General features: G+C 46.4%; 1 protein-coding gene across 1 annotated transcript in view; it reads left to right on the top strand.

Annotated features, from left to right (window-relative positions):
- The window catches only part of SLCO3A1 (solute carrier organic anion transporter family member 3A1), a 129,276-nt gene that overhangs the window by 85,301 nt on the left and 24,531 nt on the right, over positions 1-19,444 (top strand). Inside the window, exons 3-4 of the mRNA XM_005521594.3 lie at positions 15,958-16,056; positions 18,918-19,181. Coding sequence (XP_005521651.2) covers positions 15,958-16,056; positions 18,918-19,181 — 363 coding nt within the window. The remainder of the gene's footprint in view (positions 1-15,957; positions 16,057-18,917; positions 19,182-19,444) is intronic.

The raw sequence follows: 19,444 nt of genomic DNA, 5'->3' as shown, positions 1-19,444 counted from the left end.
TGGAAAAATCTTTTCTTTTTACTGTGCTACTTTGCCAAACCTTCCACAGAACAATCTAAGCCTCTAAAGCTGTGAGTGGTGGTGTGCTTTCCTTCTCTTGGCAACTCCTGGTGCACTGAGGAGCCTCCAAGGTGTCTGTAGATGTTTACCTCCTTGTTTTATTGATCAGGTAAAGGAAGAAGGTGAAGAGAAGAATTAACTTCAAATGCTTTTAGAGTTGAGAAAAGGAGCAAAACTTGGATAATGTGAAAAACTAAGTCCCCTTCTCCTCCCCACAGTTCAGGTTACACTGGCAGGGGCAGAGCAGGGAGCTTTCTGGGAGACATGCCTGCTTTGCAAAGCAGAAATCATCACAATAAATGAAGAGTGCCTTCTGCATGTGTGCTCTGGATCCTTATAAACATAGTGCTGGCTTTATTACTAAAAACCTCTGGGAGATGATAAAAGAGTAGAGTGAAAGTGAAGGTGGATTGTTCCCCTGAGACAGTCATTCATTTGTGAGGCTTTATTACAAAACTAAGTTAGTAGTTTTCCTGTATCCCCCACAGGATGCAAGTTTGGTGGCATACAGCAGAGTTTCACATTAATTTTTATCAAGATCCTGTGGGCAGCTTTATTGAGATCTACTCAGAGGGAAGCTGAAACCAGCCCTGGCAGCCTGCAGCCTGAGAGGCTGGGAGCGATGCCATGGAAAGCCTGGCTGGAGAAATCCTGATGGCTTTGAAGGAGAGAGTTGTCAAAGAGCTTGATATACCCTGGACAATACATACTCAAGACCAACTCTACAAAGATGTCTGCCATTTAAGAGGGCCTAAATCAGGATTCATGGGGATTTTTCTTGAGTTTTAGATGCTTTGCAGGACATCAGCAATGTTGTGGGTCATGTTTCCTTTAAAATTTGTTACCTGTGAAGAACAGAAATTCCTGTTGAGTGTAACTGTGATAACTCGCTTCAGGACTGCTGCTTTGAGAAGGTGCCAGGCACCTGTGTCCTTTGTGGCTGTGATGTGTGCCAAGCCCTTGACTTGTTTCTGTGCTCGATGAGTGAAAATAAAATTAAGGCTTGATTATTAAAAGGAGAAGGACATACACTTCAGTGGGTGACTGCACAGACTATGAGAAGGGATCCATCACAGCAGAATTTAAAGTGTCCAATGTGCAATCTGGGCATTTCATACCAGCTCGGGAGAAAAGAGGTGGAAGATTAGGATCCTCATTCCCTAAAGCCCTGGGAATATCGTTGGTCATATGCCTTTGCCTCTTGGTGCCTCAATCCTCTGTCCTCTGTAGTTTAATGAAGAAAATACCTGAAGTGTATGATATGCAGTGACAGGAGCCTCTTACTTCCCTTCAGCAAGAAACACTGTGACTTATCCTTATGCAAGGCTTGATCCCCATGTGCCACTGAACCATCATTTCTTTTTTTGGAAACAAGGAGATGGTAAAAATTAGAAGGTAGAAATTAAAAGGTGGAGGAAATTAGAGGTTTTCTTCTCACGGAAAGATCAGTTTTCCTGCCAGAGTGAACTTGCTATATCCTACCAACCCACAGAGGAGCTTCTGTGCTTTGATACCTCTCTGCAATACCCCATAATAAGCATCTACAATACCTATAAATACAGACAACATTTGTGGCCAGGCTGTTGCTACTTTGGATCTTGCACAGAGCTATTCCAGGACCACATATTCATGCCAGTCAAGAATTTGGTGTGTTTAAGACCCCTGCTTTCAGCCAAATATGAATGAGCCCATGAAGCTGGTGTTTGTTGGGTGGAAGCAGTCAGAAAGTGTCCATACATCTGCAGAAACCCAATGCTTTCAAGCCTTCCATTCCCCAGAGTCAGCTAAAACACAGGAAGAAAATGGGAGCCTGATACTTGTTGGGTGAAAAAGGCCCCAGATTTTTACAAGGAGTTTTGGTTCTATTTTTAGGTATAATTAGCATTGGGTTGCTCATATCATGTCACAGCTGCTCAATCCCAGCTGATGTGGGAACAGTGGGGACAAAGCAAGTCCCCACTTAAAAATCAGTCCCCACTCATGTACTGGTCTACAAAATCTCTGTGACTTCTCTACAACCTTCCAAATTTCTGTCTTTGTTGCTTATGATATTTCCCTGTTCTCCCTTCAAGCCTTTCTCTCCCTGAAGCCAGCCTGGTAACATAACCAGAAAGGGTGGTTCTTGCAATGGGTTTCCACAGCACATTAATAACTTATCAAGGCTGGAATCGTAGCAGGTGGTTAAAAAGGGCTTGTTGGTCATCGTTTCGAGCTCTGGCAGGAAGCCTGCCCTGGAAAATGTAATTACTGTCCAAAAGAATGCGACAAACTCTGCCAAAAATAATGAAAGTAGATCATGGTCCAAAGCCACACCAGCTGAAACATGTGGCAGTTTGTGGGGGCTGGCCAAGCGCGTCCCGCGGGGCGGCTCCGCGTGGAACGGCTCTGCCTCCCTCTGCGTGCGGGAAAACGGGGCAAGCTTTCAAACTTTCCACACACGGTGTTTTGGGAACAAAGTGTCTGAGAGTGGTGTTTTTTTGTTAACTCTTCGGGTTTTTTTTTTTGTTTGGCTCTGTATCACGCACTCTGAGAATTCATCACGTAGAAGTGACAGTGGGTTTTTGACCCCAGAAATAATAACATGATCCGTTTTGAATTTCTGGGTAGAATTTTCAATGTCCTGTCTTTTTTTTTTTTTCCCTCTCCCAAAAATTAAAGTAAGGATAAGCAGCCACAGTCTCATAAAGCCTTCTGGCTTCATCCACTGCATTTTTCCAGTGGTTCATTGGTCCATCAAAGGCTTTTTGACCAATTCCACGTACCAGGACTTTGCAGTAGAGATAAACCTTGTGAAATGATGATAAAAGAGGCAGCTCTATTTGCTGGTTTGGAAATTGCTGTTTCCAGCTTCCTGTCATAGAGTCTCTAGGATTCCTCTCTGCAGCAGGTTTTTTTTAGCTGGATTATTTTAAAAGTATGAGTATCTTAACTTGGATTGCTTCACAGGATTTGGCTTGGAAATGGCAGCGCTGGCAGTTCAGCTGGCAGGATGTGCAGCATGTGGGTGCTAACAAGTTCTATCAACCTCTGAGTCCAGCTCACATACAGCCAGAATAGCATGGTTGTCTGAAACTGGTTTCATTTTCTGAGCAGTTCATTTGCCTGTGCAGTTCTAAGGGGTTAACATCCTCCAGGAGGTGATTGCTGGAAGAGGGTAATAAACAGTCAGAAAAACGAGAGAGTCGACATGAATTCATTAACAGAGCCACACTGCAGATGAGCAGGAGTGACAGCACCAAAATGACTCTTAGAAATACTACTCAGAGATATTTGCAATTGCCTGGTTGGTTGCAACTCCATTTTTGTCTAATCAGGATGAAGGAATGCCTGCAAAGAGAAGGCACTTGAAGCCAAAAATTTGGGAATTAAGAAGCTTGTATTATTTTTATTTTTTTTTTAACCAAGCAAACAAATAAAAGGAAAAAAAGGTAGAACAAATCCACACCTTCACCCTTTTGAAAACATAAAGCCCATCAAAAAGTAGCAAATTCAGAGGTGGACATCTCTGAGCAAAGTGGCAATTGGATATTTATCATTAAAGCCATTACTCCCAGAGGAGTGACCTTGCAGAGTCACACTAGCTCCTGAAAGGTCATTGATGAGGAGTAATATGAAGAATTTTGAATAATCTGTTTCAGAAATAAGAGGCCATCACAGACCTTCCTGTGTTCATCCTACTTGGCCATCTAGGGTAGCTTTCCTAAGACAAGGGTGACCTCCCACTGAACACCCTTAACTGGGCTATTCTGATATGATTGATTTTAGATGGGTTGTTCAGCTGCTTTTAATTCACTTCTCAACTTAAAAGGCAATTCCAGGTCTACTGTGGGAGAAATGCTGTCTTCTCCAAGTGCCTCCATCCAACCCCTTTCCTGGAGGGCTGGAAAAGGGCTTTGTTTCATCTTTCAGCTGTGGCTGCTTAATTAAGGGAGACAAGCCCATAATGATAGCAGCAGCTGTTCTTTCCCCTGGACAGAAAGAGACTCTTCAGGGACAGGGTCCTCCTTGGCACAAAAGAAAATACTCTTGTGAAAACAGCACTGAAGAGGCTGGCAGCTCCCCATGGCTTCGGACTCGGTAAGAAACCTCAGGAAAACACCCATGTGGCCTGTAGTTTCGGCAAGAGAAGGGATGAAATGCTAAATAACACTCTCTCAGGAGCATAGTCCTCTGGATCCAGTCTGCAGGGTTTGTGCTGATACTGCAAGCGACTGCTAAATAATTATTTGGAAGTAATCTTAGATTGGGGGATTATCCTGCATCCAGCCAGTCTCCCCATCCCCCAGACTGGCATCTGGCATCCCTCAGACTTCCCCACATGGGGTAATTGGGGGGGATATTTGGAGGGGGTTGTCAGACTGGATCACCCCCACTGCCTGCCCTGGAAGATTTTGTGAGAGCATGGTGCTGTCCCACCCATAAGTAATATATATTTAGACTTCCCAAATTTCTCTTGCTGAGAAGTTTACATAGAGCTTGTTGAGAAGTAGCATTGCCATGAAACAAAGCACAACGAGAGCCCCAAGCCCACATTTCCCACAGGGATCCCCTCAGATGCTTTGGGGACACCTTGGCCACCTGCTGCTGCTGCCCAGAGGAAGCAGGTGGAGCTGAAACCTGAGCAAGGCCAAGGGCTGAGCAGCCTCTGCAGTGAGGTGCCTCCAAGGGAGGAGATGGGAGGTCCCAGGCCAGCACCCTCAGTGTCTCTAAGAGCAAATACTTATCTGCTCTAAGAAGCAAACAGCGGATTTGATCCAAAGCCAGTTAAGATCAGTGCAAGAGTTCCCCTAAACCTCAGTGAGATTTGGGTCAGGGCAAAGAATGACTATTGTCAAGAGCAAATGCTTTTTTCTGATGGTGTTTGCAATATGAGGAAGCAGAACAACATGAGTTTTGTTTTCAATTTCCTTTCCTTCCTGACAGCTCGGCCATTACCAGAGTAGATTTAATCTATTGTGCAGAGGAAAGCACGGCACTTTCCTAAATGGTGGGTACAGATAACTGTTATTAGCACTGGCTTCCCAGCAGCTTGCCTGATGTCATTGGTGATTCCCAGGCCTCTCCTTGCCTCAGAAATTTAGGATGGGCTTACCCAGTGCCAGTTGCCTGTGAGTCATCCTCCACCGTGCAGCATAGTCCGTACCTGCGCAGCAGCCAGGCAGAGGAGACTTGAAGAGACATCTCAGAATGTGTGAAAACTGGTGTTGCTAAAAGTGGAAGTTTTGCTGATGGCTTTTTGGGAGGGCAGGAGCTGCCCTGGCAGTTCTTAGGTAACTGTTGCTGTTTGAATGCTCTTTTCTTCCTGCTTTCCTTCACAAATGAACAAACCATATATTGCATTGTTCTGAGTTTTTCCTCCAAGACCTTTTGAGAAAACAGGAAACAAAAGGAGAAAAATAAATTAGAGTTGCTTATGTTCCCAGGGAGCCATCAGCCGAGCTGGAAGCACTGGAGCAGGGATGATGTGGGGCAGTGGGAGGGTTTACCTTGGCACGGAAGTGCCTGAGCAGCAGGAATATGAACTTTTTACCCATTGTTCAGTGTCACATTCTGTAGCAGGTGCTGTGTTTGGGATGGAGGATTACTCATGTATGTGTAACAGCTTGATCAGCTGGGAGGGGAGCAGGATTTGGGGAGCTGTGGGCTGTTGGGGTATCCAGCATCATACCTGACCTGACGAGTCTGTGTCACCAACCCTGGAAAAGCCTTTCTCTGGATGATGCTAAGAGGAAAGGTCTTGAAATCCCAGGTGCTGTCAGCACAAGCAAGAACTGGGAAATGCTTTTAGAGGCATGACAAGACTGGAAATGCAGCAGTGGTCCTCTGCTGCAGTCAGGTGAGAAGTGGGAAGGAGCAGTGGCGAATTTTGCAGGGAAGAGTTTTTCAAATGGTGAGACAGAAATGTAGGAGGTCCAGTAGGGAGGAAAGAGCTGAACTTTTCTTCCTGACTCATCATTGCTTAGAAAAGCAGCAAGCTGCCTGTATTGGCATAAAATCTCACTTAGAAATTGAATGTATTCTCATTTAAGGTATGTGGGATGGGAAGAGATACCCCCAAGACTGAGGTTAGAGAGAGAAGGAGGCAGTTCTGGCAGCTCTTTCCCCAAAAGAACATGTTGTGTCTGTTCCAAACTCAGAACTCTTTTGTGTTCAGTACACAGTGGAAAATAAATAAATAAAAGGGGAAGGTGGTGTTGCACCAACCTCCAAATGCCAAAATTCATGTTTTACAGGCTGTGAAAATCACGTGTAAATAGCTCATTGTACTCGCAGTTGCATGAGCTGTTGGGTTTGTTTTTTTTTTTCCAGTATTTTAGAGTATAAGGAGATGCTGACTTGTGCAGAATTCAAGTGATGGAGGTTAAAATGTGCAAGAGCCTCAAAAGTGTCTCATGTCTGTTGAGCAAACACAGGGTGTGCTCACAGGTGGGGTGGACAGCTTGTCTGAGCAGGGGAGAGAGAGCTGGGAAGAATTTTGTGCAGATCTTTAATGTATCCCTACACTTCTCTGTAGGATCAAAAACACCTGGTATTAAAGGGGACATCAGCCAGCAAACTCAGAGTAGAGTTGCAGTCCTGTAGAGAGAGAAAAAAGGGCCCTAAAAGTATATTTCCATACAAACCAATAGTTAGCACAATTCCTGGGCAATAACACAAGGAAATCTGCCCATCTGTAGCTGCAGAGGTGTTGTGGATTTGGTGTCAGAGGTGTTTGTGTTTAAGGGCTGGGGGGAGACAAGCATAGCTCGAAGGCCTGAGGCTTCAGCCCTTCAAAAAAACATACTTGGCTTTGGAGCGTTTTTTTCTTCCAAAGTCTCTTTGGTGGCTGCCTCCCAAGGTAATTAGCACAAGGGGAAAATTGCTTGCAAGGTGGAAATTGCTGGTCCAAGCCCAGGGCTGTGATTTTGCAGTGTATGTTGGAGGTGTGGAATCCGTGGCTCGTGGGCTCGTGCGGCAGGGTGGAAATAGCCTGCCCTGGATTTGCACGCTATAGTTAGGAACGTGCTTGTACCCACTTCTTAAACGGAGCTGACTCCTTCTGATGTGAGAACAAGCAAGTTTTGGGGGCAGGAATGTGAGCCAGCAGGGTAGGTGGAACAAGTGGCTTGTCCTTATTTTTCTGAGATCACTCAGCATCAGCTTTTTGTGATGCACCTGACTGGACAGGACATAGGTTCATACTTTGTTTGCTTCTTTATTTCCTTTTTGCAGATAGTGGCAGAAAAACTGACTATGAAGCTTCTTTTTCTGGACTTCTACTAACTCAGCCTGAGTCTCTAATCTCTTGCTCTGTGTGTCCAACTACCTGTAAAACCTTTGCAGAAGGAGGCAAATCTTTTATGAGGATTAAGCAATATGCCTGTCTTAAGAGATGCTGGTTTATAGAAATAACCAGGATGAAGATGAGCATTTTGGATGAGAGTGGAGACAGCACTAGGTGTAGGGAGATATATTAAATCACTGTGTGTGTTTTCATAGGCAGTGTCTGACCAGGGTGCTTGCGTGCACTGATGTGATTCTGCACACTGTTTGTGTGTAGTGTGTGTGTAAATATTAAGAGACAGGGCATCAGAGTGATCGCAGCTTAAGTAGGAAAACACTGCTACAACAATGCCACTGCGTTCATAATCCTCTGTGAGTGTTCACTGCTTTGGTTAAATATGCAGAGACTGATGGAGATTGCCAGTGGATTAGCTCTCGTGTGGCTGGTGCCAGGGATTGATTAGCATAAGCAAATTTCTTCTCCAGCTTCCCATCAGTAAGGAGAGAAATGCAGCAAGAGGTCCCTCCACTGCCTGGTGGGGAACAGTTTGTTCCCAGTGTTAACTGGTGCAACCAAATTAATCCCAAGACTTCTGTAGTGAGCACATCCCCACGGTTTACCTTGCAGAGCTTACAAATTGGCTGCTTTAATTTTTGTTTTGCTTGCAAACATGGTTTTGGGGGTTGTGGAGCTTTCCTCATGGTGTGATTTTTTTCTCTGCCATCTTTCTGGCGATCCTGTTTCAGCAGCTGGATAAAGGAGGAACCTAAAAGCCAATAAACGCAGGGCTCTGGGCTTGGTTTTTGGTTGATTTGGGATTTTATTTTGTTTTGTAGGGCTTGGTTTTTTTTTGGCAGGGGAGGTGGTGTTAATGCTTTTGTTTGGCTTGGGTTTTCCTTATTTCTGTGCTCATCAGAATGAGGGCACAAACCAACTAATTAATGTATTTTGAGCTGCTGCAAGTGCACCTAGTCATTATGGAAAATTTGGGGCTGGATGCTGAGCTTGTGCTCCTAATGCAAAAGTCCAATCCCCCCCCTCCCCATGCTACTCCAGCAGCATTCCGTGTGTGCACCAGGATCCCCTGGGACTGTCGGTTGTTGGTATAACATTGATCCTTTCACATGTAGCCTTGATAGTGCTGGGGACAGGGATTTGCTGATAAAACAAACCTCAGGCTTGGTGATAATTGAAAATGCAGGGTGGTTCACCAGGCAAAAGGCATGCTTACAGAAAACAGATTTCATCTCTAAGTCGGCAGACTTTCCCTTAGGGAAATCCCCAATTCTGATGGAAATCAATATTTAAAGGAACCCTGATAGTCTGGGGAGAAGCCTCCATGTAAGGTACTTTCGAGTCTGAGCAACTCCTTTAGGGACTAAAATATGAAAGTTAAATATAGGCTAGAACAAAAACTACTGGAGTAATGAAATAGTCTTTTCCAGCAGGCAGGGGGAAGGCCACTGCCATGGGCTCTCTCCAGCCTTGGAAGAATCATGTTAGAAGTTTGTTGTATCTGAAGCATGGGTGCGTGTTTTTATTGCCTCTTGTAAGTAAATTAAACTCCCTAACCTGCTTTAGATACAGTTATTAAGTCTTATTAAATACGGGGGTAAATTCTGCAACATTTACATAGAGTGGGGAGTGGCTTGTATTAAACCCCCAAATCTTCATGAAGCAAGAGTGGATTTTACAGGCTGCTGAAACTGATTTGGTATATTGATAGAAAGGCTTGATCAGAGAAGAGAGGAAGATAGGAGGTGTCCAAGCCTGCCTGATTTCAAACTCTGTAATGAAAGAACTAAACCCCTGTATGGCTTTCCCATCACAAGGATGAATATGGGAGAAGTCAGATTCAGTCCAACGCTTTTGCTTTGCAGGCTTTCTGGAGCTGCTGTGCTGGCCCAAAAGCAGCTGAAAGTCTTGTCAGTGAGAAATGGGATGTCTTGGGACAGCACTGTCAGATCTTTCTCCAAGTGTTGTGTTGCACACACACATGTAGGCAGTGAGCTGTAACAGTGGAATCAATGAACTCAGAACTAAAACTCAGTTTGTTCTAACACATTTGGTGTTCCTGATTACTAGAGCGCTGCATTCACATTGCAACACATCACAAGGAGGGACTAGCTTTTGTTAAAAGGTTGAAAAGTAATGAGATGCAGGGAATGGTCCATGGGAAGGGGATGGCTGAGCAGGGATTTCAGCCTCTCACTGCCTTGGGACTGCTAGCACATCCATCCCTGTCTTTGGTGTCACTTGAGCAACCCTAAATAGGTGTCTGAGGGGTCTGCTGGTGTTGAGATCCTGAAGGCAAAACTAATAAATTATGTGTGTACAGATGGGATGAACCCCCAACCTCTTCACTCCCCACCTCATGGCAATACAAGGCTGGAGCTGCTTTGATCCCCATCAGAACAAAGACTGAACATTAAAGGGAATTATCCCAAAGTTGTTCCTCATTAATCAACAGCTGCAGGCACTTGGAAACATCTGCCCAGCCTGTTTGAACATTCCCTTCACTTCAGTGGTTGCACTGAGGAGGCAGAACAAATCAAAACATGCCACCAGTCCAACACCACCTCTTCACCTTTCCTGCAGCTGGTGCGAGCGAGCAGGAGGTGGTGATGGTTGTGTGGACAGGGAGCTGAGTGGCAGGAAAATGATGTCTTTCCATGGTAAATGAACAAAGCTGGGAATGAGAGACCGAGGACTGAGCAGGAATGCATGCATCCCTCCACTGCTGTGGGCACGCTGTCAGCCAGAGAGGATGGGCAGTGCTGGGTGACTCCAGCAGGTTTTGCCGTAGAACAAAGCCATCTAGGTAGGAAACAGCCTCCCTCCACCCTAAATGTGCATTTTTGAGGTTACATCAACCGATAGGAGTCAGAGAAAGCCCACTGAAGCAAGGAGCTTTGCCCACCAGGTGTGAGCATGGAACCTTTATCCCAAGCCCTTGAGAGCCACTACCTGGTGTGCAGGAGGATGCAGCATCCCCAGTCTGTACCAGGATGCCTCTGGTTCCCACAGGCTGGGTTGGTGTCTCTTTAAGGGCAGGTCACAGAGCCCATGAATTACGATATTCCAGTAATTAATCCCTTTACATTAGCCTGCCTGGCCCTCCACGCAGCGGGAAATGTGGGACAAGCAGGGTTTTGAGATTACCTCGTGCTTTGCAAAGCCAGTTCCCTTTGTGCTTTTAGAAAGAGCTTGCTCCTGCACAGGCAGGGGGCTGAGAGTGACTTTCCAGGCCAGATGCTGTCCCATGACCACAGCAGCACTCCCAGGACCATGGCAGGTGGGGTCTGTGCTGTGCCTTCCCCCACACACCCCAAAACCTGTGGTTTGTGATGGTCACTGAACCACCCAGTTGCTGACAGAGATCCCATTTAGCTCCCTGATCCCTTCCTCCTCAGGGGTGTAGTTACTTGATGCAACGACAACGTTGTGCAACAATTTCCCAAACTGATCAGCTTTTTGCCCACCAAAGCTGTCCCTTGGGACAAGGGACAGGAGGTATTTCTCTGACCACGTGCTTTGCTGAAGGTGTGCTGCTCCTTAGGAGCACAGTGAATAATCTTAATTAATCTTAATCACTCTTTAATTTTGTGGAAATGCCAAGGCAGGAGGAACCTGGCTCCAGGGGACCCAGCAGATACCAGTGACAGCTCCATAGCTGAATAAAGCAGTATTCTCTGCTACACCAGGGGTTTGCCCATGGTTGGGAAGTGCTGCTTGAGGCACTGCTGATGGTTCCTGCTCTGATAGCCAGCCCCACTGTGGGAGGTGCTGCTTTTCCTTCTCCTGTCTCACCTACCCAGTTCACCTTTGCCTGGCATATTTTGGCAGCTCTCCAAAATAAATTTCCTCATGTCTTCAGCCCCTGGTGCAGCTGAGGTTTTGAAGCAAAATTATTTGATGTTCTTTATTCTTCATGCTCTTTTTCCTCAGCCCTTGACTGTGCTGAACCTGCTCTTACTCCTCAGTGAGCTGTACCTGAGATGCCTCTTGCTGCACCTTGATGAGACTGGCAATCCTTGCAGTGTCTCCCTTGGTGCCTTATTTCCAGCCAGGAGGGCTTCTCCTGGGAGTTACTGTCTCCAGTTAATTCATTACAGGGATTGAGATGATGCTTCACCAGTTTTACCCTGCGAACAACACAGGTTTCCTCATGTTTCAGGATCCAGTTGCTACTGGAAAGCAACTTGAAACACCAAGGGACAGCTCTTCATTTTAGTGAAATACTGACAGCCTTTAGCCCTGTCTTTGCAATTTGGTTTCTGTGCACTTTGCATGACTCAGAGCATCTCCATGCCCCCGTCTCTCTGCAAATGTGGTACCTGCTCCTGCTCCTTCCCTTTGCTCTAATGGAAAACTGCATTATCAGTCTTGGGCCTTACTAGTGATAAAATCTCATCACAAAATGTCAGGTCTAATACTTGCCTCTGTCCCAATCCTTTCCTCAGCTCTGGGAAAACGTTCTTTGACAGGACAAAGTAGGATTTGGCAAATTGTTCTATTTGAAAATACGGGGAGGAAAATGTTTCTGGTTTCTCAGTGCAGACCACTTCGCTGCCTTTTTTTTATTTTCCTGCCTTTTTAGGAGGCAGGGAGACTGATGAAGGGAGTAGAGCAGGTAAACTAAAAATTATTAGCTGTTTTCAAACTAAGATGTAATTGTACTCTAAAAGGACACAAGCTGGAAGGAAGTGTTTGATAGTTAACCAAAGTGTTTGAACTGTCCCAGGACAGAGTTGCTTTTTTAAAAATTCTCTTCGTGAAGTATTTCTAAGAACTGCCATAATTTAGTATGAAATTTTTTTTAAAATAACTCTGATTAAAAATAAAAACACCAACAGGTTTCAGTACCTGTACTGATCACTGGTTTTATTGGCATCAGTGGGAGTTTCCCAAGAGCCTGGTGGAACCAGGATAGGACCTTTGATCTATTTGCTCCTGGTATCAGTGTCCTCTGTCTCCATCAAATCTGACTGATCTAAAAGTTAGGGGGAAACCTGAGAAAAGACCAAGCAAATGGTATTAAAGCTAGCCACAAATTTAGCATATTTTAATTCTTAGCAGCAACCCCAGCACTGGGAAAAGGGCTTTTGCAAGACCTCCTTCTCTACTAAGCAGCAGCTTTGTGGTTGCAGGACGAGGTGGGTGATGTTGAAAGTGTTCTCCTAATAGCAGGAGTGGTAGCATTTGTGCAGGATTTCTCAAAAGAGGAATGATGTCTTAAGCTAATTCAAACTTGCCTAATTTCCTCTTGTGTCCTCAATTCTGCACAAACGTTCAACCACGGGCTCTAACCCAATTGCTTAATTAGCCTATTTTTTGTGTCTGTCAGCATGCTCCATTGATCCTTGAGCAAGGTCCTGCTCTGTACAGACTCTGGACTATCCATTGTGACAGTCCATGCCTTGGGTTTTTCTACAATCTGCTAGATTTGTGAATTAAAGTGTAAAATACTATTACTGCAACCCTAGGATTTTGTTGAAGTTTCAAAAAAAGATAAAAAAGGGTGTAGGGTGAACCAGTTGTTTCCTTGACTTTAGAACAAACTACAGAAAAAGAGAAAACACAATTAACGTGGCTTTTTTTTAAGCTAGCCTAGAGGTGAATAATAATTTAATAGCTTTTGGAAGATGTTAAATAGGTGTTTCAGTGGATGCTCTATCCCACATTGCCCTCTAGTGAGGACATGGCAGAGCAAATCGTGCCTTCCTGCAGCCACTAGGATATGAAATGTGGTATTTTAGTAACTGAGGACAGGGCTTGTTTCTGACATAGTGGGTTTGAGATGCAGTAGTGTGGGGATGGGCAGGTTCATCTGTCACCTGTGCCTGCACCTGCACTGGCTGCTTTCTCAATGTTTGCTTTTTGCTGAGATAATTCTCTCTGCAAGCGTCTCCTTGCTGCTGCTGGACCACCAGCCACAGGTCCCTGCTCTCTTCTGCTTCTGGGAAAGGGGAAAACATTTCCCCTTTTTTGGTGAAGGATGATTTTTTCCATGTTCTTTGTCTTGCACTTTGCTCCATGAAACAAACACCAGCTCTGTGGTTTTCCCTGTACACACATGGTCAGAGCAACTCTGTGCTTTGGAGATCACCACAGGACAAACTTCCACCCCTCCTCAACCCAACACTGATGCATCCAAAGGTGTTGCCTGGAGGGTAGAACTGGCTGGCCCTTCTGCTCCATTTGTCATTGCTCCAGCTGATACGGGGCCCAGCGTATGCTTGACCATATTTACATAGAAAATCGTAATTTATGTTCAGTTTCCAAAGGTATTTGAATGCTGTCTCCTTCATCACAGGAGTAGCCATGGCAATCTCTGCTACAGGCTGTCTCCTTCAACTCTGTGCCTGAAACAATTCTAGAAAAGTTTGTCCTAGAGCAGGGAAGGGGCACGGACTGAGTGTATGTGGCAGAAATGTGGGTGTTGACAGTGCCCTGTGTCAGTGCCACCCTCCTTGGGGCTGTAGGAGCCCAGGAACACCATCGTGTTTCAGGAGTGAGGATGAGCAGCAGTCACCCAACCTGCTCCACCTGGCACTTGGGGCTGAACGACAAACACCGATGCCATCTAGTGACCAACAAAAAATGTGACATGGGTATTTTATAAAATCCTGTTGGAAACTGTATAGCTGCAAGTGGGGCTAGGAGGGAAGGGAGATGAGGCTGGAGGTGTGCTGGGAAAAGAAATCCCTTTTTCTGCTCTCCCAGCATTTCACATGCCATGAAATGCTTCTGCTTCTGCAGAAGAGAATCTTCTCTTCGCAGGATCTCCCCTGTGAGGCTTCACAGATCCCCAAAGGCAAGGCACAAACTTGCTAAGCAGCTCTGTGGTTGGAGGAGCACAAATGTCCCAGTGTTCTGCTGGACCATGGAGCACAAACCCAGCACAGCAGGACAAGGTGGCTGCAGGAGAGGAGATGATGGCTGGTCCACTCGTGACATGGGACATCACGGGCAGAGACCTCGGCACTTAATTTAACCACGGGCTGTGACACAGTGCCATTGCTGCAGCTTAGAGCTTGGCAGAGACTGGGCAGGGGCTGGCAGCTCCTGCTGCTGCCCTGACAGCGGTGACCCCTCACTGCAGCTCATACAACTTCCTTTCCTCCCACCACCTTCATCTGTCCCTCGTGCTGCTGAAGGTGAGAGGCTTTAACACACCGGGTTTGTGTGAGCAGCTGGCTGGAGGCACCTCTGCTTTGTCCCTGGTCATCAATCCAACCAAGTCCCAGTGCCAGCAACCTGGAGGAGTTAGTTTGCACCCTGCATGTTTAAAATGAAGCTGAAGTTGCTTCTGACCATTCCAGTTTATTCTGCTTGGCTAAGCCGTTGTTGGCAGATGTGGATTCCCTTGCTTGGGGATGGCGGTCTGGGAATTTTTTTGCAGCTCTGATAATTTCTCCAGCTCCTGAGAAATGCACAGAGAGGGAACTTGGGAATTAAAAAGTTTCCAGATAAGGAACTTGAGGGCTGAGATAGCTGTGATGAAGTGCATTATAAATGCACTGAGATGCCAGGCAACACCCCCAGAGAGATTAGGAGAGCCAGCAAAGAGCCCAGATGCAAATGAGCTCCTTCATGGGCCACCTCTGAGGTGCAGTGACACCAGGACTGGTGCTGGCACGTCTCTGCTGAGGTGCCCCCCTCACCAGGCACATGGGTCCATCAGCAGTGCCTTCCCCAGAGGGAACAAGCAGGCTCATGCTCTGCTGCACACTGCTCAGTCTGCACCCTTCAGAAAGCCATTTACAAGGGTCCTTGGGGGACTTCTTGTTGTTTTTCCCAAATGTGAAAGTACCTAATATGTTCTTATTGTCTAATTTACAAATGTTTTGTATATCTTTGCTGCTTCTTTTTCTGGATTATCCTTGTGTCCCCCCGCCTTTCTGCCCTGGATAATTGAGAGCTGGCGCTGTGCCTGTAGTGTTCCTGTTTCAGGGCCAAAATGGGAGTGAAAATAAATGCTTCTAAATACTGTATTGAAACAAATAAGTAATTTACTCATAATAGCTCTTCTCCTGGCATTACACTGGCAATTTCATGCAGGTTTTGCAGAAAGAAAAAGCGGTTGTGAGAGGCTGGAAGATCCACACAGCATGAATATTTGCCATGTGTGTCTGATGGGGAGAAGGGCTTCACAGATTAGGAAAAGTGTTCCTACTTCTGTAAAGGGACTTTATCCAGCAGTCTGTGACAACACTAGTTTCATAGATTTGCTGTCCCTAATGTCTGAAAATTCTGTCTACCAAGATTTTAGGTGGAGGTGGCAAGAGTTGCCCGTGAGGAGAAGGCAGGTCTGCTTTACCTTGTGCTGTTGAGTAAGACATCTTTTAGAGCATCCAGCCGACCAAAACACAGCATATGTCCACACTGTCTTCTCAGCTCAATAGAAATCCTTCAGCATTATCACACCTCCATCTGCTCATTTTCCTGAAGAGATATGGAAAAGCAAAATACATTTAAGGGTGCTCTTCTGCCTGGAGCATTCAACACAGAGACTGCCTCTATCTATTTGGCATCACTAAGGTAATACCATCTTACAGCAGACAAGCAGAACAACTTGCAATGAATAACCAGAGCCCAGTACTAATCTTCTCTTTCTTCTCTCCTTGTAGGGATCCTGTTTACAATGCTGGTATTTGGACCAGCCTGTGGATTTATCTTGGGCTCCTTCTGTACCAAAATCTATGTGGATGCTGTCTTCATTGACACAAGTAAGGAGTGCTGTGGTTTGGTTTCAAATCAAATTCGCTAAATTTTTATCATCAGGACAAAAATGTTGATGCTCACAATCAGGAAACTGGCTGTCATTCCATCTTCACTACCTCTTTCCAGAAGGGTTTTGAGACTGGGATTCAAAAGGTTTCAGCTCTGTTCTGATAAATAACAGATTTATAATGGTTAAAATTTGTTCCCTTCTGTGTTTTCTGCTATGAGTTTCATCCCAGCCCTTAAAGGACACCTTGCACTGTCATGCCAGAGGAGCTGTGTCCAGAGCACGGCGTGAAATCTGGAGAGCTGCCACCCCAGGGTGTGGTGGAGCCAGGTTCTGATGGAGGCACACCAGTAAGATCCATGCCCAGCACCTTCTGTCCTGCTTGGATGGGCAGCATCAGTCCCACAGCATTAGTGCTTTTCTCCAAAACATTAAATAATTATTGCTCACCTTCACTCGGGTTAAAGCAGATTGTTTGCAAATTGTCCTTTTGTTCCTTTAGACCAAATTCTGGTTTTATTGGTGCCTGCACTGTGTGTTCTTGGCCATGAGAGGGCAACATGTAACAGGCTGTTCTCTGCTGCTCCCCGGCCCTGTGGCTGCACACGGCAAACCTGATGTTCTTTCCTTTCCCTCAGTTGTTCAGATGCTTTTTCCACCGTTCTCAGCTCCATCGGATCCCACAGACCCTTATGCAGGGTTTTTGTCCCTTAGAGGGTGCATTTCAGCCCTGTGATGGTGCAAATGTGTTGTCACAGAACGCATTAGGATGGAGTTGAACCTTGCGGGACTCAGAACAGAATTGCTCTGAGAACAATTGTTCTCAGATCTCTGCAAGATCTGAGGACAGATCTGCAAATCTGCACCGAAAAGTGTTAGTGCCTTTTTTTGATCTCACAAGCAGATGGCAGCTGAGGAAATGTAAATAATATCAAATGACAAAGAAGTATCTTTTGGGATGGCTGAAACATTTGGCTGCAGTTTGGTCAAACACCACATGGCCCCTTTTCATTCCTTGGCTTTACCAAAGCCTCACTTGGCAGAGGAACTGTTTGAAACCTGTTAGATATTTGACCATTTAGTATAATTTATACTAAAATATGAATGTACAGAAGAAAATATTTTATCTCCCTGTAGGTAAAGCTGTGGAACTCCTCACCATAAGGTGCTAAAAATCTCCAAATGGATTTTAAAAGCAATAGGACAAGTTTATATATGAAAAAAATGAACATAACTCCAAAGCTAGCTCAGCCCCCGAGTCGCAAGAATAATATATGCTGACTTTATTCTTACAGGCTTTCTGGGTAGCTGCAGCTGGTTACCATGAGAGGCAAGACGCTGACCTAGCTAAAAAGTTAATTGGGTGTCTTCTGGCCATTTTTAACATAAGGCATTGCTCAGTATTTACAGCTCAAAAAGCCCCAGACAGATACAGAGCCACAGTGAAGAGCTGAGGAAGGTTACTGCTGAGAAGCCTGGAAGGGCTGTGGCTCAGCCACTTTACAGGGAGGCTGCAGCGCTCCCAGCTCCAGCTGGCTTTGGCCATGGTCAGTCACTGACCTGCAAAAGCTGGGGCACACATGGCCTCTGTTTATTTTTGCATGGGAAGGAGTTTCCCCTTTGCATCTGGCTCTGCCTTTTACAGCTCGAGGTGGCACAAGAACAAGCTCTGGGGGGTTGAGCCTTGTCCTGCCCCCTGTTCTGGGCAGGTGTGGGATGCCAGGGCATGCTGCTGCGCTGCCTGCCACCCAGCAGCTATTTTAGGAAGGGAATATGAAGAAGACTCTGATTTGCCTGACTCTTCACACTGTTGTGCTCCCAAGAACCTGAAAAAAATGCACTTCAGGCAGGAAGAAATAACAGCAGAGGAATCCAGTCCCTCCACAACACTATTTTTCAAACTTTATCTGTATTTGAGGGCTACGTGTTGTTTTCCCTAAGGAAAAAAAAGAGTTTCCTTCTGTCTCTGCTTGAGAGACAACTTGATTGCCTCACTTGAGACAGATTTTTCAGAGTGGCAGTAACCAGACAGTCACCATGAGCAGAGGAGCTTGTTATTCCAGCCATGTGGACCTAAGTCTCCTCCAGGAATCAGCTCCAGCACTGGGCACCCTTGTGGCTGTGGTAGCAAGGCAGCTGTTAGGAAAACAGTTTTTCCTCTCCCGCTGTTTATTTGTATTTCCCCACATGGACTCCAGACCCTTCTTAGGCCTTGCCTCTGCTCAGCTGTGGCCTAGAGGATACTCTAACCTTTTATTTTGTTCTTCCTTTTCTGATTACTTTGGTACTTTCCTGAGCCCATTTGATGCTGTGGGTGGGTTTCTTTTCCAATATTTAGGACTGTTTCACCCTCCACACAGTCAGAGGTGCCCCTAAAGCCCAAAGGCCAATCTCTCTTTTGCTGAAAAGGGCCGAGAATTCAAAGCAGAGGGAGCATTGAGCTCCTGGGAAAGCAGGGTTGGAGGTGCAGTGTTCTTCTCTGTGCCAGGGGGTGTATCAGGTGAGTGGGGCACACTGGGACAGGGATGTCCAAAACCTCCGTGCCAGCACAGGGGACACTGGTACACAGCAGCTTCCTGGAGCTAGCAGAGCCAAAAACGCTAGGGAGAAGCTCTGACTGCAGGGTGTTGCCAAAGCTGGGTGTACCATTTAGGCAGAAGTGATGGGAGCTAGTCCTGACGATCCCTTGAGTGTGGAGGACACTGTGCACTGGTGGCTCACACACTGCAGCTCCCACCTTGTGTCTCGTGCCCCTCACCAGGGGTCCCTGTGACCGCCTTGCAGCCCACGGGATCATTCACGCCGTTGTCTCCCCCTCCCCACGGCCAAGCCCCTGACCCGTGTTTGCTCCCCCCACAGGTAAGCTGGACATAACCCCGGACGACCCTCGGTGGATCGGAGCGTGGTGGGGAGGCTTCCTGCTCTGTGGTGCCTTACTCTTCTTCTCGTCCCTGCCCATGTTCGGCTTCCCGCAGTCGCTGCCGCCGCGGCCCGAGCGCGCCGGGGAGAGCGAGCAGGCCATGCTCCCCGACAGGGACTACGAGCGGCCCAAGCCCAGCAACGGGGTCCTGCGGCACCCCTTGGATGGGGACAGCAGCACCACCTGCTTCCAGCAGCTGCGAGGTGAGACACGCGGCGTGCCGCCCACGAGGCTCGGCACCAGGCCCTCTGTCCCGCCAAAAGTCACCCGGGAAATCTGTAACCTGATGTTTTCAGTCCCTAGCTTCTAATTAATTATCTCTGGCATTGTCTGCATCTGAAAGAGAGACTTTGTTCTGCCTGAAAGCTTTGGGTTTCCTTTTTTTTTTTAAGCTGCAAAGCTTCAGATGTGCATGATAGTCCTAAGGAGTTGGTAAAAAAAAATGAAAGGGAGCGCAGCTGCCAGA

Source organism: Pseudopodoces humilis, chromosome 16 (genome assembly GCF_049639895.1).
Source record: "Pseudopodoces humilis isolate 2021_Gansu_Grassland_sample_001 chromosome 16, ASM4963989v1, whole genome shotgun sequence".
Lineage (NCBI taxonomy): Eukaryota > Metazoa > Chordata > Aves > Passeriformes > Paridae > Pseudopodoces > Pseudopodoces humilis.
The sequence above is the reverse complement of the archived record's forward strand: the minus strand, read 5'-3'. Positions and strand labels throughout refer to the sequence as shown.